Source organism: Amblyomma americanum, chromosome 11 (assembly GCF_052857255.1).
Source record: "Amblyomma americanum isolate KBUSLIRL-KWMA chromosome 11, ASM5285725v1, whole genome shotgun sequence".
Classification (NCBI taxonomy): Eukaryota; Metazoa; Arthropoda; class Arachnida; order Ixodida; family Ixodidae; genus Amblyomma; species Amblyomma americanum.
The window spans coordinates 105128867-105150999 of NC_135507.1; the positions used below are offsets into that span (position 1 = coordinate 105128867).

Consider the following 22133-nt stretch of genomic DNA (forward strand, 5'->3'; position numbering starts at 1 on the left):
GCTTCAGTTTGCGACATCGTCTGGGCCCATCACAAGGTCTGCAGTCTAGCGAAACCGATGGGGAAGCAGGCTACATGTCTTTGTGAACGCTGCATTTGGGGCAGCATTCCACAACTGAGCTTTGTTGGGGATGATAGTGGAAGGGGTGGTCCAGCTCGCGTTGCAGCTCAGGTTACTATAGCTGCTGTTGTGTCCATTTCGCGAGTGTCTTGTTGCGCTTTGGCAGCAGTGCCTAGACCCTCCAATAGTTGACCACTGACGTCACTCTTCCTTATCCGGCAACTTACAATGCTTAATGACAGCACTCTATGAAACTCCTGTCGTGAGAACATTAATTGAAACTGCGACACTTTTTTTTTCACTGAATGCAATTGTTATTCAAAGAATTGTAAACGAGGTATTGGTTTAAAAAAAAAGTTTATTACTACATGATTCCCCTTCCCTTGTTTAATGCCTACTGGGCCTTACAGATATAGTGATTAGGGAAAAGTGAAAAAAAAAAAAAATTGTTTGCAATATCAGTTTTTTTTTCATAGCTGTGTTTAGTGAAAAAAATAAATAGTTTATACTGTGTCCTAGGTTGGAACGCTCCACACTGATATTCAAAATTGTTCGAGAATATTTGGTTCGCAATCAATTTTTATAATTCGATTCGCAACCACAAATTTGATACTCCCACAGTAGAGGTGCCTTTTCCACTCAGCTGATTGGCGAAATAATAGTAGTAACAAAGTACTTTGCATGAGCTGGTGATCAACCAATAACCTGCGTTTGTGAGGGTTGGGTTTGTCTTGTCGAACACTGCATCAACTTTCCTGTTGCAATGGCATTTTTCTTTGCAGCAGCATTGTTTACCGTTAAACCATGCATTGCTTGCTGTTGAACATTGAAGTTTCATGCACAGACTTAGTCACCCTTGCTCAGCACAGCTGGTCTCAGATTACATTGGGATTAGGTCCATGTATCTTTGAAGAGTGCATTTAGTAGCAGTGCTACTAGGTCACGTGCTCAAGTGTATCTGTAGCCTTTTGGCAACAGAAAGAGTTAAGGTTCGTTCTTCGGGCTCGACAGGCGGTGCCCCACCGTCCGAGAAGGTATAACAGATGAGATCTGGCAACACTTGACTGAAGGAAGGAAAACTGAAACTTTATACAGGAATTCACATATTTACAACAGAATAAATGGCAAGCATGATTACATGGAACCGGCTAAGGTGAAAATCTTCCCTCCTTGGCATCGCCGAAGATGCAAGAGGTCTAAATCTAGCTCAGAACCCTTTTTCCAGGCTCCGGGGCCCGGTTCTAAAGACCTAGAAGACTGGCCCATCCCTTGCCTCACCCAATTACAACAAACTAACACAAGATTGGTTTACAAACAGCATGGCACGCCTTCCAGTTTCGGCAAGGTTCTAAACCCTCTCCCTAAAATACACGGCACGAAAAGAACATCAAAATTGCTATAAGAAAATGGAATTCTGGGAATGGACCCTCGAAATGATTGGCCCGCCAGGATTACGTGCCAAGCCCCATACGTCCACTGTATTACTCCAACTCTCTCCCTCAGAAGAAGAAAAGCAAACACAACCACACAACCGTGCCCGCACGTGCAATCGGTTTCGCCGAAGCTCGTCAACCCTAGCGCCGTTCCGCAATTAGAGCTGTCATTGGACTCCGGCGGGGTGCTTCCGCTGTGTGCGACTCTCCGCTCGGTCCCGACTTTCCCAGTTGGATTAGCGTTCTCATGAGCATACGCGGCTTAGTTTCAACACCGGTACTCGTTCGTTGGGGTTGTTGCAAATCTGGCCGCCGCGGTCCATCCGTCATTTTCATTGCTTTCCTCTTGACAAGACTGCTGCTTTTCAAGATCTTCCCACGAGATGCCCTTCGCAAGGTCGCGTCGCGTCCAGCGTGTGCCAAGACGAGGGGGCTTCCAGCGTAAAACAGTGCGAGAACAAAAGCGCGCGGCCGTCGCTGTCAGGGGTGCTTGACCCTAAGACGGGCGTTCCATTTCAACACGCTCCACCGTCGCCCATCACCGAAGGAGGGGGGTGGGGTTCAAAAGGTTTTTTTTTTTATGATGCCTGGACAGCACGAAAACAACAAGGACAAAAGAGGCACACGAACACAACAGGACAGGCGCCAACTTGCAACTCCGTCCAGACATCATCAAAAAAGCTATGCATCAACTAGCCCAAACCAAAGTACTTCTTGTTCAAAAGGGGGCTGCCGCGGGGAGGCGCCGAGACTGGGCAACTGGCCCTAATGACGCCGCGGACCATCCGATCCCTTACAAGAACGTGTCATACAGATGATGAACTGTGGACAGCATGTTCATTGAATTTCATGCCTTTCTGCTATTTTGGTTCAGTCTTGAAAATGTGCAGTAATTGAGTGAACCACGGTTCTTGTTGCTGTGCCAGTGCTCAGCCACTTTCCTTTCTGCTGCTGCAAGGTCTTGCAGAACTTCCCCTAAAGGTGGTGTCCAATATGTGAGTGAACTCTTCCAATCACTGTGATTGCAATTTGTTGTATGCATGCACACACTGTACGCTTGTGGCTCACAGACTAAACCTTGCGCACACATTCCACTGAATACAGTTTTACCTTGCTTAATTTCTCAGGCAGCACAGAATCTTAAATGACAGGATTCGCGCACTATGCCAGGTGAGATGGGTGCTGTTCAAATATGGTTGGCATACAACCGGGAAGCAGTACCTTTGCCGCGCAACTTCCAGCAATGTAGTCATGAAAATGTTTGTTATGCAGGTACTACAGTAGATGCAGACTTGCCATTCAGGATGAGATTTTGGCTACAAATATCCTTCAACCAGTTTGAGCACAGTCATTAGGAAGTTGGTGCAAAGGAACTGCGGGAGTCCCACCAGACTGGGACTTCCAGAGTGGAATACAGCAGTACACTGTATTTTGCTGCATGTGAAACAGATGCCAATCTAATTTCACACACACTTACGGTTTTAAGTGCTCGTGTTGCGTCAGTGTCTTCCTACTATACCTATGTCCACACTCTCTCCTCAACATTATCTCCCATCAAGCAGCCCAACTCATAGCTGGAGTCTGCCTAAACTTCATCTCCAGAAAACAAACCAAACTACAGGGACATTTTGCAAGAGCACACTCTGGCCATACATAGCAGATGCACACAGGTCCCAAATGCGCCACTGGCAAAACTATGGCACAAAATGGACAAGACAAGACATAGTCACTGTAACCCGAGATGGCAAGTGGTGATATGACAAATACTCGGGAGAATTCCCCAAGCGAATTCAAACACCAAAAGATGGAGTGCATTGCTCCCATCTGGCTCAGTCGTGCCCTGGAGTGCTTCCTCAGTATATTAGGTTTATGGGGGGTTAACGTCGCAAGGCGACTCAGGCTATGAGGGACGCTGTAGTGAAGGGCTCTGGAAATTTTGACCACCTTCAAAATCTTTAACGTGCACTTTAACGTGCACTGACATCACACAGAACACGGGCCTCTAGCAAGTCTTCTCCATCAAAATTTGGCCATCACAGCCGGGGTCAAACCCGTGCTTTTCGGGTCAGCAAGCCGATTGCCATAACCACTGAGCTACAGCAGCGGCTTCCTCAGTATACAGAAGATAAGGCATGTTTTCACATGGGCCTGACATACTAGTGGACACTATTGGACAGCTGTAAAATATAATGCAGATAAGTACATTCACAGTCACTGAGGAACAACTGGTTTGTATGGTCGCTCCATCGTGACAATTCGCTCGACGGCTTCCTTTAGGTTGCGCACAATGCCGTCCGGCTTGACACTCGGGTGGCTCTCGTCGGAGCTTCTGCAATGGAGACAAAACGAAGCAGGCTGAGTAATCATGTCTCTCCTCTCTCCAGATCACCCTTCATGCATGCGGCAGTAACGCCCACTCTGGAGATTCCAGTTTCAAAATATTGATGCAGTATTACTGTGCAATATTGCTTTAGTGTAGAGCCTCTACAAGGAGGTCTCCATGGAGGTTTTACAGTAAAAAACGGCAGACCTCTATTATTCATTCGACTGTGGTAATGCACATGGTAGGTGCACTATTGCTGAGAAAGGTCAAGAGGGGTATTTCAACCTTTTGATCTTCTAACTCTAAGTCTGCAGGTATACTATTTGCATATGTGTTGCTAGCTGAACTGACCCTCACCACTAATACAGAAAAAAAAATCTTGAGAAAAAATTTTTTTTTTTTCTACCGCTGGCATTAATCCGACCAGTACAATAAATTGTTGCTTCGCAGTGATAGTGCCTTTCTTAAACTAATTTTCGATGAAGGTTCTTGCTAGGGCATTTTCACTTCACAGAGAATCAACTGCTGACACATACCATATTTATTCGCATCATGTGTGCACTTTTTTCTTTAAATTAGGGTTTTGAAAAGAAGGTGTGCAAATTACAAGGAAATTTTTTGAACATGTCCTAAAAACTAAAGTGTCATAACGCGCACTATTTACTCTATTGCCACCTATACATAGACCCCTATCTCTAGCCCCTCGCTGGCCAACAAATATAAGATGCATACCCCCTTCCGGCCGGCCCCACACTATTTAGTTCCCTGCGTTTTGGCATGACAGCGCGTGCGCAGCTCAAAGCAATAAACACGCAATGATACAATCGTGAAGCCAGCAGACAGAGGCAAAGTAGGTAACGGGCATGGAAGAAGGAAAACTTCATGACAACGGCGACAAAACGGGGCCCTTGCGTGCGGGCCAGCTGACTAAAGCGGAAAACCTAACAGCAAACGGTTCGGTAGATTCGGATTCGAGGGCGCGAGCAACTGTTCGCTTGGAAAAGTGACTGCCAGGGCGAGCGAGCCAGATAAAGGCTCATGATTTGGGCTCGCTACTTGCACCTTTTGCAATCGCACACAGCGACGTGGCCATGCTGATCTTTCCAAGTCTGCCTTGCGAGCATACGATTGCATGCTGGTGGTCTGGCACAGCAGGGAGCGCAAAATGTGCGAGTAGAAGACTTTTTTTTCAAGTAAAAAGCTGGTGGTGCGAAAATTATGTGCGGGTGCAAATTACACGAGTAAACATGATACTTTGTGTGTAGATTATATAGAAGCCATTTTCAATACAGAAAGAATTATGTAAATGATTGGTATTGCAGCCACTTGGAAAATTATTTTTTCATACAAATCATCCCATGTACAGTTTTGTCCTACACTTAGGAATAGCACTGTTTTCATATTTTGTGGAAAAACCTTGACCCATACTTATTTGACAACTAATTCACCTTCACTAGAAAACTTTGAAAAATATGTGGAACTTTGCTTCATTGATTGCAGGTTCCCTGACCTGTAGCAGCCTGAAAGGGATAACAGTACTATTAGAAAACAAATGCTAATAACAAGGAAATTTTTTTAACAGCGGTCTTGGCGTTCTGCCACTGTCTACTATCCTAAAGCACTCACCGATATTTGCCGGTGCGTACGAGTACGCCACGCATCCCGACACTCTGGGCGCCGCCGACATCGCTGACAATGTCATCGCCCACCATGACTACTTCATCGGCTCGCAACTTCATGTCCTCCAAGGCCAGCCGGAAGAATTCCTCTCCCGGCTTGCCAATCACGATGGCTTGCCTCTCGGCAGCAAACTGTGAGAAAACAAGCACAGGGGGTATCTGTGCACAGTCCTCACAGCTCAACACATGATGCATTTCAGCTGTTTGCACTGCACGAAATGCACTGCTGCAGGTTACTTGTGTTCGACATGACTGAGCAAAAGTTTTCAAGTGCTTAGCAGTCAAGGACAGCTCCCAGAAATTTTCCGAGTAAAATTAAATTGTTTGTCTTTTTATGGCTCTGCTGATGTGCATGCTGCAGCAGAAGATGCATTCACTGCCGAAAAATTTGAAGCTTAAAACGGAACATCTTCAAGAGGATTAGGGAGACTTCAGCATTCCTGCCTGCAACTGGATGGTGGTGCAATCTGACCTCAGAGATCCATATGAAAAAAAAAAAAAAAAGTTTTCATCATGATCATCATCAGCTTGACTATGCCCACTGCAGGGCAAAGGCCACTCCCATATCTCTCCAATGAACCTGGTCTTGTGTCAGCCGAGGCAACCTTTCTTCGCAAACCTCCTAATCTCATCCACACATCTAACCTTCTGCTATGCTTGCCTTCTCTTGGAATCCAGTCCGTTACACTTAAAGGGACCCAGAAAGGGGGTCTCAATGAAGGTGCGATATATATGGGATGTTATAAGACGACGCTTTATAGTTATACTCCAGCAGGAATTATTTTAATGCTTTCTGTGGAAGCTGAGTTATATGCAGACAAAATTCGAACTTCCGCGTCTTTGCGCCTTTCCCTCTCTTCTCGCACGCCAAAACGGCGGCGCTCTTCCGCCGGCCCCATTCACTCGGCCCCTCCCCTAACTCCGCCGGCTGTGGCGCGCACGGAGTGGCCGCTGCTGCGGTAGCGCGTGACGTCTGAAAGAATTCGGTGCTGTGAACCAATGATAACCCCCGGCTGCCGACGTCATTTGCAGGACATGACCTGCCAGGTTTTCGTGCGAAAGCCCGGCACCGCGCGTCGCCGCGAGGTGCGGAAGCAGGAATTTTTTAAAATGTATTGTAGATTTCCCGCCCGCTTCTGAGGTCTCGCACGCGGCATGGACGCTTGGTGCTCTGTACTCTAGATAGTGCGAGCATTTTAAAGCCAAGCTCAAACACCCTTTCCTGTGGTCCTTTAAGGACCAGTGTTTATCTTGCCTTTGCAATGCTGCCTCTGCCTCCACTAATGCGTCACCCTGTCAGGTACACCCCCGCAGTTGCATCCACTACAGATCTTGCATCCGACTTTGCTGGGTTCCTGGCCTGGCTTGAATCCCCGTAGTCATGGGCTGCCACTTTAAGGTGGCGAGAGGCCAACCTGGGCCACATATCCTCTCGGCTGTGTGATAGCACACACAACCTCCCAGCTTCGTGATGCTGTCCTTCTGCTTCTTTCTCTGTCTTTGCCTTCACAGTGCATGCACTGCCCCTCTTAATTTCGACAAGGATGTCATTAAGCTGCATTTGTTCCCTCACCTCTCTCTGTCCTTTAACATTACACCTGTCATTTTCTTTGCCGTAGCTCGCTGCGCTGTCCTTAACTTAAGCTGAACCCTTTTCGTTAGCCTCCACATTTCTGCTCCGTAGGTGAGTACTGGTCAGACACAGCTGTTATATACCTTTCTCTTGAGGGATATTGGTAAACTGCCATTCACAATCTCAGAGAACCTGCCAAATGCACTTCACCCCATTCTTATTCTTTTAGTTATTTCACTCTCGTGATCCGGATCTGTGGTCACTACCTGCCCTAAGTAGACGTATTCCCTTAGAACTTCCAATGCCTTGCTACCAATTGTAAACTACTGTTTCCTTGGTAGACTGTGTTGAACATTACTTCAGTTTTCTGTGTATCAATATTCAGACCCACCATGCATTTTAGCCTGTCTGCAGGGCAACTCACTTGTGAAAACGGCCTGTGGTGCCGTGGCGATAACTGGAATTCCGGTCTGCTCCAGCGTACAAGAGAGCCATCAGTGCTGAAAGCAGCCGCTTTTCCACTGGGACACAATAATCAATCGACATAGGCCAGCTTAAGTTTAAGTTTATACCTGTTTTCCCTTTGTACGTCTGAAAATGTAGCATTTGTTTTTGACCACTTCTTCGAGAGCAGATTGGAATATGCTTAACAGCAGAGAAATGTCTCATAGGAGCATAAAGTATTTTAGATCCTTTTGTGTTCCCTTCATTTGCTCAGGATTTAGGATGCATTTCTCTGTGTGTACAAGAAGCAGTACTAGTATTTAATGAATGTTGTCCTTGTGGAAAAACTTTCCCAATTTTCAGCATGTTCACCAGCCGAAGATCACACGTCTTGACAGTTCAGTGCACACCAACACTGAACACGTGATCCACAAATGTTAGCTCCTAGAATGCCGTCGGGGATCTCAGAAGATGAGTGATTTCCAACCCTGCTCAGGCATGCATGAACAACACATGTAATTTTGCTATGTGCTTACTGCTTTGTTAAAGGGGCCCCAAACACATAATCCGTGCATTGTTTTGCCTCTTGGTTGCACAGAATGAGTTATAGCAATGCTATTAGCATCGGTCGCACCGTGTATACTCCGGTTTTTAATAATTTAATTAGCTCGCAAAAACGAATTCATGGCGCTGACGGTGGCAGTGGATATGACATCATTGGGCGGGAGCTTGATGATTGGACAAAAAGTAAATATACTGCAAACTAGAGATACATTTTGTCAAGTTTTTGCGTTTTATGTTACATCAACAAAACCAACTTGTTTGCCTTAGATAAAAGCGCTGTAAAGCAAGTAAAACAAAAATACACCACCAGGGGTTCTGGCTACTTTTTGCATTGAAGGACTTTGCGCCTCTCTCTAAACATCCTACGACCTAGCACACACTTATGGCTACTCTCTACGTATCTGAGAATGGCTTTGCGGAATCAATCCGATCGAGCCATTGTACTCTATAAGCGTTTGTTTCGGTCCCAAGGAAGGATGCAAAGAAAAAAGCTGTTCATTTCACATTTAGCAGCGCGCATCGTCAGCTTGTGGAGGATCACCAGGCGGCGGGACCAGATGGCGCCACATTCCCGTCAACAGCGCGCGCTCCTTGCTCGCCATGACCAACCAGCGCGCTAGGAGCGACGGGCCATGGTAGGCGGTAAGCAGTAGCAGTACGCGCTATGCTAAATATGTCTGATATCTTGTGCAGGCCGTTAGATTGTCACAGTATCTCGCACTTGAGCTCGGATCCAGTTCGGATCGCGCTTGGATCCAAAAGTCAGGGACCGTCACTTATCAGCGTTCCCCACTGTGCCATCGGTGTGACGATGAAGCATCGCTGGGTCAGCTGGGCGTTCACATGGTTGTTGTAACCAAGCAAACGGTGCTGCCAGCCTTGGCAAGAATGAGTTACAGGGAACAGGCAACCATGGAGCGCAAACTTCCGCCATGTGCTCAGATAGGCTGTTTTGATTGGGTGCACTAATTAAGTGTCGTCATCGCGAGAGTGAAATGGGAATGGGAAGCTGCGCGAAAATCAAGTTGAGGGCAGCATTTTGTTCACTTGTATTTTGAAATTTCTTTATTGAATAACTCCCGTTCCTATGCATTGAGTCTTGTAATTCTTTTTGAGTCAGCATCTGTGTGAAATCAAGAATCCATCTGAAGTGCAAACGGCATCCGTTCAAGCAGTGTTTCCCAGCCCCTTTAAAGCCTTGGTATAGTCAGCTTCAGTGTTTTATTTTTACAAAATAAACATGTGTTTAGCAGCACTTACACTGTTTTCAGCACGAAATGCCAGCAGTAATCAGACACACAAACACCAAGGAAAGGATTAGGTGCGACTAAATGCGGCAGGGTTTGTACCAGCTGGCACTTAGTCAAAATTTTGTGGTTAGTGCTTTATGAATTTAATGATTTATAGTTGGTAACACTGAGGACTATGAGGGATGCTGTACTGGAAGGCTGTCGATTACTTTCAAACACCTGGGTTTTTACAGTGACAGCCATTAGGTGCCCGTCCCTGGCTTGCGCGTCATAGTCGTCCGCCGTCGGTGCAACTGGTGGGTGGCTACGGGTGGCTCTGTTTGGAACAGCCGCCTGTCAGTGCAGGGGTGCACCTCTTGACGATTACACCAGTGCGCCAGGGAAATACCCCCAAAACTAAATGCCTAAACAGCTATAGCTGAATCTCGTGTTACACAGTCGTACCCGTCCTGTGAGTTTCTTTAATGTGCGCTGAAATCTCTCAGTGCAGAGGTGTTTTGTGGTCCAGCAACTTAGTAGTGATTGCCAACTGAAGATGTTTATGTGAGTTTGTGGAAATTACGGAATGCCGCGTTTCCCACTTGTGGACGAGGCATGCCAAGGAGAAAGTAGGGAGAGCAAACGCTTTCCTGCTTCTTCAAGCAAGCACGAGCAGCCAAATGGCCATGCGCTGCACCCCCCTCCCCCCACCTCTTCCCCAAATCAGTTGCAAGTGTGCATCGCCAGCACCGCAGAAGCAGGCGCTGATCGGCCAAAAGGACAATGGGAAAATGAACCAAAACTAGAGGGGACTGGCCATGGCCGTAGAGATACAACACTGAGCCGCGACAGCGAGAGGACACAAGGTAAAAACCTCTGCCTTTTCCTTTGTTATCGCCATCTTGCCCCGTCAGCTGTGACACCATGCCAAACGGCAGACGACCTCATCAGCCAGCAGTCTTTTGGGAAAGCCCAATAAAGATTTGGCCCCGACCAAACCGTCTTGTTCTGTCTTGCGTCCTTCTTTGCACACTCGTGGTATCACCATAAACACGGCCAAGCGTGGTGTGCGCTACTGTGAGCTCGGAGTTTGCTGCCTAGGCCTCAAAGGAGGTTAACAGCCTAGTAAGAACCACCACAAATTCCACTGTAGCACATGTCGTGCGAAGCTTGAGCCCACAGGTCCTCTCTTTTTCGTAACCAGTTTGGTGCGGTTTCCTGCACAAGGTTTCAGCTACAAAAATGAGAGGCTCATTAAATACATACTGCAGTTAATAACAAAACATAAAACTGTCACTGAACTTCTATCACCTTGTTGAACACTACATCACCTTAGATCAACTCTGTTGCCTGGGATATTGTACAGTGGCTGAGCTGAGGTCTTACCAAGGTTTTCCGGGTTAAAAAAAAAAGAAAAGAATTATGCTGCAGGTTATGCTTGCCTCAAGAGCAGCTGCAAAAGGCCCAACATCCATGACCAGTTCGCCGTGTTCCCGGTAATACTTTCTGCAAAACAGAGAACAAGTGACTACAATACGTTATGGCAGACAAGTTCACAGCTAAGCGCCAAATAACGGTATGGATTACACTGCTCTAATTATGCTTTAAGCTTGCAACATGATGGACTGGAAGAAAATGGCAGTGAAAAGGGGGAGACGAACTCTCTAAATGTTGAAAAGTACCTCTTTACCCATTGGACTGCAAGTTTTGAATTGGAAGTTTCAAATTAAATGGGTTTCAAAATATCCGGAACTGAAGTAAAACGACCAAAGTAAGCGTGAAATGTAGTTCAACTGCCTCCAGGACTTCTGACTCGTTACTATGGTGCTAGAAGTAGCTCTAGCAATGCGGTTTCAATCATATCTCTCATTAAAGATGCATTAGGCATTCAGCAATTTGCAGCTCCTACAGTGGGGCTCATCTGGGCTTGTTTTGTCAATGGTGTTCGCCAGAATTTCGGTCACATTGGTTTCGATGTCCGCAGAGCATGGTTGCGTGCACATTGATGTAACTCAGTTACTGGCAGAGCTAGTTGTTGTTCGCTGGCGCATTTACACTTCATCGCTTTTGGCCTGCGCGAGGGTGGTGGCCAAGGGCGGATTCGTCAGGTTAATGGCACAGTGCAGCGTTAGCACAGACGGGCTCCCAAAAGGACCAACGATGTTTCCAAATGAGTCATGTGAACAGCACAGTCTATTTGGCCAATCGGAAGTTCACACGGTGCTCTTTGGTTTGGCATGGGATGCGTGACATGCTGGTGCGGCCTGAACATGCTAGACACCGCCGAACTGGTTGGTGGTATTCAACCGCAGAGGGCCGCAATGGCCAACACCATGTCACAACGCCACGTACTAAGTCACAGTATTGCCTCTGAGCTGCTTGCTGGTGCGTGAAGCACTGAAGAGTCTGATTATGTGTCGTGCTGCTTGATGCGGGCTCACGAGCTGATTTATAAGCGGCGCGATGCTGTGTTATCAGTGGATATCGGGCGTTCCCTAGTACCCCAGATCTTCGAATTTAGTACAAGCCGGTGCAAGCTGCCAGCTAAAATTATCCAGTAAAATTTATACCAGAAATAATGGTATAAAATTAAGAGACCAGAAGCGGGCAGAGTGGGTGAGGGAACAAACGCGTGTTAATGACGTCCTAGTCGAAATCAAGAGGAAGAAATGGGCTTGGGCAGGGCATGTAATGTGAAGGCAAGATAACCGCTGGTCCTTAAGGGTAGCGGAGTGGATTCCAAGAGAAGGCAAGCGTAGCAGGGGGCGGCAGAAAGTTAGGTGGGCAGATGAGATTAAGAAGTTTGCTGGCATATGGTGGCCACAGCTGGCAAGGGACAGGGTTAATTGGTGAGAGATGGGAGAGGCCTTTGCCCTGCAGTGGGCCTAGTCAGACTGATGATGATGATGTAAATCACAGGGCACACAGAGAAAAGAGCACTTGGACAAGACACCTGGAATTGTAGACTAGAGACAGTGGTACTAATAAGCAGCAATTATGCTTGGTCATTATATTCAGTACAAAAACTGCACAGTCTTATAATTAGTAATGACAAAGTCAGTGACTCTAGCACTATAGCACTAGCACCAGTGTTTGCATGTGCAAATATGTACGAATTTTAATCAATTCATTCTGCACAGACTGTCAAGTAATGCAAGTGCTGCTCTCTGTTCTTCTGCATCACTGAGAATATGCAGCCTAAGTTCTGTAATGCTTGGGCACTCAGGGTATGTTAGAATAAGTAAATAAATAAAACCTCAATACAGAATGCCAGATTCGTGAGTTCAAAACGTCATCCAACTTGGGTGCAGATGTATGAAAGCCAAATCCAGTCACACGGACTCCATAGAGAAGCATTGGGCACATGGTAGCACTTCGCATGTGAGACAGCCTTAGTGGGTCAGTATTAATCCGTTGCATCTCATCCCCCGTGGCCTTATGCCATCCATCTAATAAATATTTTGGAATCGAATTGAACTGTGCGCTAGAGTGATTATTTTTATTTCAGTGCGACACTTTGTCATGCACATGCTGCAATGAAAGCTGTCTGTTTCTTGCTCTCGGCACAGTCAGAAATGAACCAATGACCACGAGTGCAGATACGTGATATGTGCTAAGCAGCTCACATAGGCAGTAGCATGGTTAACAGCAGCACTAATAGGCCTACAGTACCTCTTTCACGCACCACTTGCCAGTCCCCAAATTCACCACCTAAGTTGCTTGTGCAAGCCTCGAGAAAGCCAGTCAGACTGCTTTGCAATGCAAAACATCAACAGCTACTTTTCCTTAAAGGCACAAATGAAACTGTGTACACAGTGTCACAACTGAAATTTTAACATCGAAACAGCAGGATTTGTCAAATAAGAAATACTCAAGGGATCTGAGGATTAGTTATTTTTTTAAAGTCTGCACATGACACCTGAAAAGCAGAAAAAAATAATGATATCCTAACGAGTAATGAAATCTGTCTACACGAGTATGTCAAAGGGCATTCTACAACCTCATCATTATAAAACTAATCTTTGCTTGTTCGATGAAAAAGCACCCCAATTTGCAATATGAACAGTGGCAAATTCAGCTCAAACAACGAAATCACTGCTTGCTGTAGCACATTCGCACAAAAAGCAGCAAATTCAGAATGCACACAAGTGTTAACATAGAGCCTGAAAAAAAGATATACATAGCAGCTGGGACACTGGATGTAACATATTAAAGTTTCTTCACGCGGATCCGGATGGTGATGTCTCCTGCAGCACACTATCCACCTACATATATAATCAAAACATTGAGACAAGCCAAAATCAGGGGTGTGCGAATAATACTTTTCCAAAACGAATCGAATACGGATAACACAGCTTCACCTCCGAATCGAATACAGATAACACAGCTTCACCTCCGGATAAAATATGAATATTGTAGCTAAAACCCGAATTGAATATGAATTGAATATAAGCACTAACGTTCACTGCTTGTGCAAATATATTCGTACAGAACGAGCAATCGTTCGAAACATTAAAGCGACACCTGTGGCACTGCTCTTGTACGATGCTATAACTTTAAAAGCTGTGAAGTTAGAGCTACAGCTGCTAAAAGATGCAGCACTCAACTCAACTAATGGCTCAGAACATGAACTCACTACTGTATTAACTCTAAGACCCTCAAGTTATAATAGAAAAACTGCCATTTGTTTGGTTTGGTCAAAGACACCTTTCTTAAGCATTGCACCCCAGAAAAGCCGAGCATCAGGTTAGAGGAAGCCTTGTACCCATTAGAAAACCGCTGGGTACCTGACGGCACTAGAACCACACCGCAGGAAATGAGACTGCTAGCAGCTACGCATGAGCCGTGGCATCCAAGATCAAGCTTCAAGACAGGAATTTCCTGAATTTGCCCGAGTCTTAGAGGCCACATACAAGCATTATGAATGCCACCACACAAATGGGCTGCGTCTTGGCGCTCTGTCATAGTTTTCGTGGAAGGATGGTCTGTGGCAGCGGTGTAGGCCTTTTCATCGATTAAAGATACCGTGCGCCTTATTTGAACCTCTTGCAATTATTCGAAAACAATTCGAAGAGTTGAGAACATGTTCGATTTGTTTCGAATAGTATTGAAAATTCACTATTTGATTCGTTCGAATAATCAAATAGAAGGATATTCGATTCGCTATTCGAAATTTTCTAATACTTGCACACCCCTAGCCAAAATAAAGCAGGAGGCTGCTTCCACCCTGGGTTATAAAAAGAAAAAATAATTCTGTTTAACCTAAATCTATATTGATGCTACAGAGCTTCAACAAGCATACATGCTTATAAAGATACCAGTGTCATAATGATGCATTTTCCTTTCTTCATTTGTGCAGTGTGTTGAAAATACACGCACCCCTTGCCAAGGCAGATGAGGACCGAGTCGTTATTCTCGATGAGAACGTGGAACGCCTGGTTCAGGTTCTCGTACGTGAAGTTGTTCGCCGCATCACCCATGACGACACAGTTGGGCTGGGTCTGATCGCATTCGTAGAACTCGGCCTCAACATCTTTTTGTCCCACATGCAAACAAGTCACAGACAGCGTGCGGGGAGCACTTAGTGACTGAGTGCCCCAGAGAAGATTTACATCAGTGCATATACAACAGACCAGCGTTACATCTGCAGTGAACTTATAAGCAATTCTTTGAGTAAGATGACCCTAGCAAGTAAAGCCGTGAGCAATATGAGACAGAACAAGGTCTGAGAATAAATTTATTGATTACTCCATAATTGAGGCTGCACTCTTCACTAACGCCACTCGAACTGCTCCCGGTGAAGATGGTATCCCCTATTCCACTCTCCGCAACCTTCTTGACAATGCCATAGAGCACCCAATCTCCCTCTGTAACACTGCTTGGAAAGAAGGTTCCTTACCGTCATCCTGGACTTTTTCACTCACTTCCCTCATTCCTAAACCCGGCAAGCCGCCTGCCCTTACCAACCTCTGCCCCATTTCTCTGACTCGCTCTATCGCAAGACAACTGAGTGTATGGCGCTCACTAGGCTTGGCCAGTATTTGGAGGCTTCTAACTCACTTCCTCACACTGTCATCGGCTTTCATCCCCACAGGACCTCTTTCGCAACCTTCCTTCCTTCACCTGTGGCTGCCCTCAGCCGATGTCCGCAAGGCAGTCGACTGTCTCTCTCATGACTACATCCTTTCCTGTCTCTCTAATACCCACTGTGGCTCCCCCATGTATAACTACATTCCTGCTTTCCTGTCTAACAGCAAGGCATGTTTCCGGGTATCTGACCTCAATTCTATGCCTCATCATCTCACCCGGGGTGCCCCTCAAGCTGCCGTTCTTTCACCTGCCCTTTTTAATATTTCCATGGCTTCCCTCGCTGTTCTATTGCCATCCATTTCCAATCTTCATCACTTCTTTTATGCTGACTACATCACATTGTGCTTGTGCAGCTCTCCTGGTCATGTGCAAGACATCGTTCAGCAGGGCCTGCATCTCATCTCCTCCTTCGTTGACCAGGCAGGCCTTTCTCTCATGCCAAGTCTGGACTACCTCTAAGCCATTCTGCCTATCAACGAGCTCACAGCCCACTGATCCCACTCACCCTGGCCAGTTCTCAAGTCCCCAAAGTTTCTCGGTGCAGCATTCTTGGCACGCCTCTGCATGCCGCCAAGAACATGCAGGCTGTTTCTTTCTGTCACTCACTCACTTTGCCGAGTCGTGAGGCGGTCTTCTGGCCTGCAGGAAGCGCATGCATGTCGATTGGCTCATGTACTGGCTCCTAACAAATTCTTTTACTTCGTACCATGTCTCCTTCATCCACTCCCAGATGAACACTCTCGCCACTGTTCTTCACGGCCTCTATAAAGCTGCTCTCAGCTTCCCCATAACCACCTCCACCGATAAACTTTATGCCACTGGTCTCTTCCATCCTCTTTTCATTCTCCTTTGTCTTCACCGTGATTGACAAGTGGCTCGCCTCTCCAGTACAGCTTATGGGCACTGGCTTCTCAACCAGGCTACTGTTCTCCCCAACCAGAAGGCCCCTTTTCCTATCCCCTCCCCTCTGGAGGCTCCTAACCTTCGTATACTTCCTCTGCCCTCCAATATGTCACCAGTCCTGCATGCTGACCGCCGACATGCTGCTGCCTATCATAGTCCCCCCTTTAATACTCATAGAGTGGCGTATATGGGTGCCTCTTGCATGGCTCCTCGCGGCTCCAGTAACCAAGTCCTCTTTCATCCTCTTCTTTCTACCCCTGTGGCTCACACTAGCGGCCCGTTCCTACATCCCCTGACATTATCTCGCTCGAGGTCCATTCCATCATTCACGCCACTCAACCTTTTCTTTCGCTTCCGCGTGTTCTTGACCATGCCATCTACACTGACTCCCAGGCAGCCATTCGTGCGATTCAATCAAAAACACTCCCACCACATCTGTCCACAAAACTCGAGGCCACACTTGCATCGCTGCAGCCTTGCCCCCTCTTCCTCTGATGGATCCCTGGGCACTCTGAGATTGACGGCAATAAGCTGGCTAAGCAGCTTGCCTGTGAAACTCTTACCTGGGCACCGTTGATGCCCTGGCCAAGACCCTCAGAGGGCTGGTGAAGACTATTCCTTTAGGCCACCGCCAGGGAGTATTACAACACTCTCTGACTTGATCGTAAACTCTATCACAACCCTAATCCTAGTCTTCCTGTGTGGGAGGCTGACATCCCCCGACAGATACAACTTAACACACCTGTCACACCTGCACGGCTCTATCTGTACAAATTTCGTTGCCATCCTTCATGCTCCAACTGCCCTGCCCCTTGCACCAACCTCTCCCATTGTTTATTCTCCTGCCCGGTTGTTCTGCAATCAGGTTGCTTTCTCACCCTGTCCCACACTGTCGGGATCTGGCTGGACTGGCCTGGGGCTGAAGGTGAAGACGAACAGCAGCTGCTCGTGAAGCAGGCCATCAACATCTTACATGGCTGAGTGTTGTGCCTGAATAAAGTCTCATACTACTACTACTCCATAATTATATGTGACAAGCATAGTTTTTTCTGCTGTGGAACTAGTCTTCCTTTTGGTGTATACTTTAGTGGAGAAACAACCAAAAACCTTGCAATTTAGTGAAAAAAATTTGTTCCCTTTCGTACTGCTCATGACTGTTCAACATGATACTGGTGCTTTGGAATACTATGCCGGGAAGATAAAAGTACGACCACATTCCAGTGTACCTCATTCTCTGAACTCTCTGACCACTTGTGCTGACTTGGACTTAGGATAGAAGGCACCCTGGTTATAAAAGCTCAATTCAATTCAGTTCAGTTGATGATGACAAAATGTTTTCAAGTTTCTCTTTCAAGCCACAGCCACACCAAAATCTTGCCTGAAGCTAAGCACTATTACAGCTAGCTAAAACAGATTAGATCAAAATACAATAAACCAGTACAAGTGAATGTGGATGCATTATTTCATACTGTTCAAAAACTTAGCTCAAATGTCAGTGTTGGAAAAGTATATACGTAAATGCAAACAAAATAAGTGTAGAAGTGCAACTGGGCGCACAGTTATACAAAGTCTTTCATATTTGGTTGGCAGGTCTTAAAAAGTACCTCTGTCTAAACTACTGCTCTATACATGCCCAGACAGAAGACACAAATTATTATCAGAACCTTATAAAGGCTGGCCTTCTTTTCCCTGTGCAAAGGCACCCTTCGACTCAGATTAAAAGAAAAAGAGATAAGGAAAACGCCTTGCGGAGGAAGAGGAAGTGGAGAACGTGGCTTGGATGGAGGAGGAAGAAGCACTCGGGATTAGGCCACGACGCGAGGAAGGCCACTTCTCTGGTTTTCAACGTTGCTTTCAATACATGTTGTCAAGTTTAACCTAAAAGACAGAGTTCGTAATTCCTTCGATCAGTTGATATGGCACTGAACAGATCCGATCCGGTTAGCTTTAACATTCTGGTCAACACTGCTTGAGAACATCTGTGGAAGCAAAGTATGAAAGTAAGGTGACGACACAAGCATTTCTTTGTAACTGAATTTTTCCACAGTCCCGTAACTTCTTGTAGATTTTATGGTGAGAGCTGTTAATGCACATTATGAGTAATTACTGATCTTCATCATGCTGTTCACTCTTTGTCTCAAACAGATGCAATATTAATAGACTTTACGAAGGCCTTCGATAAGGTTCCTCATCAGCGCCTCATTACCACACGATGAGCCTAGGCATAAATGCAAAGATTACATAGATACGTAATTTCATAAACTGCTTCCAATCAGTTTTCATTAATCACTATTCACTTCCACTTGCCCCCGTGAAATCTGGAGTGCCACAGGGTTCTATGCTTGGGCCAATATTGTTTTTGTTTACATCAGTGATGGAAGTACCAACCTGTACTTTACAGACAGACTATTTGCAGATGATTGAATGGCATATAGATGGATTGTTAACCCCATGGGTGCCAACTGTTTACAGATTGATCTGATCAAATTTCATCATTGGTGCAGAGTGTGGCAAATGAAGATTAACATGTCTAAAAAGAAGGCTATCATGTTCACTTCCATTAAACTGATGCCCTACAACTGTACTTTAAACAACGTCCAGGTGGATTTAGTATCTGGCACAAATTATCTAGGCATTTACTTATCATCCAACCTGTTATATAAACCTTGACATAGACATAGCCTTGAGCAAGGCATCTAAAGCACTTGTCTTCATTAGGCACAACTTGCATTCAGCTAACACATATAAAATACTTATAGCCCGTACTGCATTAGTTTGCTCAAAAGTCGAATACGCATCTCTTACACGACTTCTACATCAAGCTTATCTAATAAATAAACTCGGATCTCTTCAGAACAAAGCTGCCTGGGTCATCTCGAAGAACTTCTCGTGAACGTCTAGTGTCACTGAAATAAAAAGGTGTCTTAATTTACCACTTCCTGAGAACGCAGATTGCTTCAGCTCTCGCCATCCTTTCACAAGCTTTATCATAGTCATTCATTCTTTTCTGTACTACACAGTGCACCAGCACATCAAGTACCCCTGCTATTTCACTCGCTGCTTCTCTTTGCCATTCATTACTAGAATTTGCTCCCAGAAAATGGGGCGTCTATCTCTGACCATGTTTTCTAAGGCTGTGAATGTTGTAGGAGCAGCACATGTCTGCCTGCAGTGATGTCTTTATTTCATGTACAAACTACACAAATTTTTACCTGTTTTGTGTGTGTTCTGCACATTCTAAACCATCACTGTACTTACCCCTATATAATGCCCGCTAGAGCCCTCACGGTAATTGAATGAATGAATGAATAAATAAATAAATAAATAGACTGAACGTTACCGAGCATCCACACTCAATTTATTAATAAATATAGCAACAATTAATTTTATTTCCATCACATCAGGTGTTGTGCCCTGGTCATACGTTGGGGTCTGCAGACACGCAATGTACTCAGCGTGAAATTTTCTGTACCATAGCCGCAAGTATTTTTGTTGCTGCTTGCTACTTGTAGTAAGTTGCCCAGTTAGGGGTACTGCACTAAAATCTGACACTGAATGATCTGCTAAACTTACTGCCACTTGATATCACTTCACAGTTGTCTCTGCGTACATTGGCACAGCGACTGGCCTCAGCAGCGTCTGCAATTCAGTACCGCGAAACTGAACTCTTCTATCGGAAATACGCTTCCTTTGTGTGGCATTTCCACAAGGAATCTTCAGAGCAAAGGTAATCTCCGAGTTTGGGACCAGTTCACGCGCTGGGCAGAATAAATACATTTTTCATTAAGCAGCTTGTCACTGGGAAATGTATGGCAAGCCACTCTGATCATCATCTTCAAGTGGATCGTCACAACACAATACCAGTCACCACAACCATTTGAGTGAACGCAAGCTGCGAGCAACTACTACAGCTGAACCAATGAAACCTGCTTCCTGCTGTGGCAGCCAGGCCGCCGCCATCTGCTCCGTGCCAGTTTGTTCCAAGCCTGACATCATTGTGCATAGAGTTGGCTGTATGGCTGTAAAATTGCCTGTTTGATAGCAGAGGATGGGAGGATATCTTTAAAATTCTTCTGCGAGAAAACTAAATTCCACTCAGGCGTGTCATCTGGCACACACACCTTTTACTTCGAGAACTCAGAAAACAAATTTCATTGACATCTGTGAGCATCGAAAAATTGTAAGTTTTCCTTCATGCTCAGGCCTTTTCATTAGACTCTGTGTTTTTGACCCATAGATGAGTATTGGAAAGATAAGTATGTAATAGGTGAAAGGTGATATTTTTTTATGAGGCTAAGAGCATCACTAAGAAGTTATACACTGTAGGCGGCGTGCAAGCCATGCCCTGCGGAATGCCATGCACGCATTGTCATCAGGCTTACTGGGGTGGACGAGCAGGAATGGCCGGTAGTTGAGGTCGTGGATGAACTTCTTGGCTGCAGGCACGCACATGAAGATCTCCTTCTCATAGATGTCAAATCCCAGGCGGTGCAGAAGTGAGTCCAGCTGCTCCCTTGTCTTTTGCGTCTCATTTGTGATGAAGCGGAACGGTATGTTGGCAGCACGAAGCCTGCAGAGACATCATGTACGTTCACAAACTGCCATTTCCAGACCATCCTTGGCTGCAGCATCGGTAGGTTTGCAGCACTGAGATCTAAAAAGCAATGAAGGCAGATAGTTCATCACATCAATAATCAAATATGCAGGATTTAGACACCATACTGAAAGCTTCCAAGGAGTTTTTGGCTCTTTCCTATGAGAAACACTTCAATGTGTCCCTATTCTATCTGCCCTGATTCAGTTGTGCTTGAATTAGAAAATATAGCAGTGGTTTTGGCTCTATTCATGCTCAAATTTTGGCTCTATTCAGGCTCCCGCACGGGAGCCGAAACGTCCGTTTGTTTTTTTGTTTTCTTTGGTCGGCGCTCCTTCTTCTTCGTCAACATGTTTGTCCCCGACCAGACGAGTTTTCGTCGAACTCTCGACTTCATTGATCTAGCCTCTTTCCCATTTGATTCATGTTTATCATGAAAGGCAGGAATGAGAGTGTATAGCCCTGCCTGAGCTCACTTTTTTTTTATTTTGGCGAGGTAATGGTTATGATATCGATGGCACGCATATGCAGGCCATGCCACCAGTTTTCAGTGCGCACCAGCGGCCACTGTCAACTAACCTGTGTTTAAAACACGCGTTAATCGCAGCCAGGACAAGTTAAATCCACGATTCAACTACCTTTAGCACAGCCAAAGCGTCACACGCGTACGTGAAAACAGAACGTGATGGAAGACCCCCCTAAAGCAAACATCACACTCGCTCTCGTCGACTCATCAAGAACATGTCGACTAGGTGAACATTAGTCGCACATGTCACTACCAGTGGCCTACATTTTGACCGCTTCGGTCGACCCTTCGATGGCCTTGCGTTCGCCGCTCTCGTAGAGGACGCCGGTGATGTCCATCAGGATACCGCGTATGGGCTTCCTGAGCCAAGCCATGATCTTCGTCTTGTAGATTATGACCGCCTTCGATAGGCCACCCTGCTACGCTCTTACACCGGGGGAGCTATGAGCTGTAGGCGCAGCTGGTTGCTGCTGCGGCCAGCCTTCACCCTACCTTTTTTTATTACCTCGCACAATGAGAAATGTCGCGCAGCGTTCACACTACTCCACCTTCCACTTGTTTCCCGGCTGATTGAAGACAACTGGCTATTCCATCTGAACACACAGCCAATCGTATCGCAGGGACAGACAAATTTTTTATACAAATTTGCTTCAAATAAACAATTTTTGGTTTAGTGCATAATTTGGGAGTCTGTCTAGAAATAAAAAAAATTGCA

General features: G+C 45.8%; 1 protein-coding gene across 3 annotated transcripts; it reads right to left on the minus strand.

Annotated features, from left to right (window-relative positions):
• Positions 1-1125: 1125 nt before the first annotated feature.
• On the minus strand, positions 1126-22011 carry LOC144110213 (phospholysine phosphohistidine inorganic pyrophosphate phosphatase-like). 3 transcript variants are annotated; one of them, XM_077643050.1, is made up of 6 exons: positions 21683-22006; positions 20681-20868; positions 14685-14838; positions 10748-10811; positions 5443-5627; positions 1126-3822 (listed from the first exon to the last, which is right to left on the minus strand). In XM_077643050.1, exons 1-6 carry the CDS (start codon positions 21790-21792, stop codon positions 3705-3707), a joined length of 819 nt encoding a protein of 272 aa, XP_077499176.1. In that variant the 5' UTR covers positions 21793-22006; the 3' UTR covers positions 1126-3704. The 3 variants fall into 3 exon arrangements, with proteins under 3 accessions (XP_077499176.1, XP_077499177.1, XP_077499178.1); XM_077643051.1 differs by lacking the exon at positions 5443-5627 and having other exon boundaries at positions 21683-22011; XM_077643052.1 differs by lacking the exon at positions 14685-14838 and having other exon boundaries at positions 10748-10833; positions 21683-22007.
• Positions 22012-22133: the final 122 nt, after the last annotated feature.

Excerpts from the sequence above, each read along its gene's own strand:
- LOC144110213 (XM_077643050.1), bottom strand. The coding sequence starts at position 21,792 with ATGGCTTGGCTCAGGAAGCCCATACGCGGTATCCTGATGGACATCACC. Across the intron at positions 5,628-10,747 it reads CTTTTGCAGCTGCTCTTGAG|TTTGCTGCCGAGAGGCAAGC; the intron begins GCAAGCATAACC and ends GTTTTCTCACAG. Across the intron at positions 3,823-5,442 it reads GTACGCACCGGCAAATATCG|AAGCTCCGACGAGAGCCACC; the intron begins GTGAGTGCTTTA and ends TCTCCATTGCAG.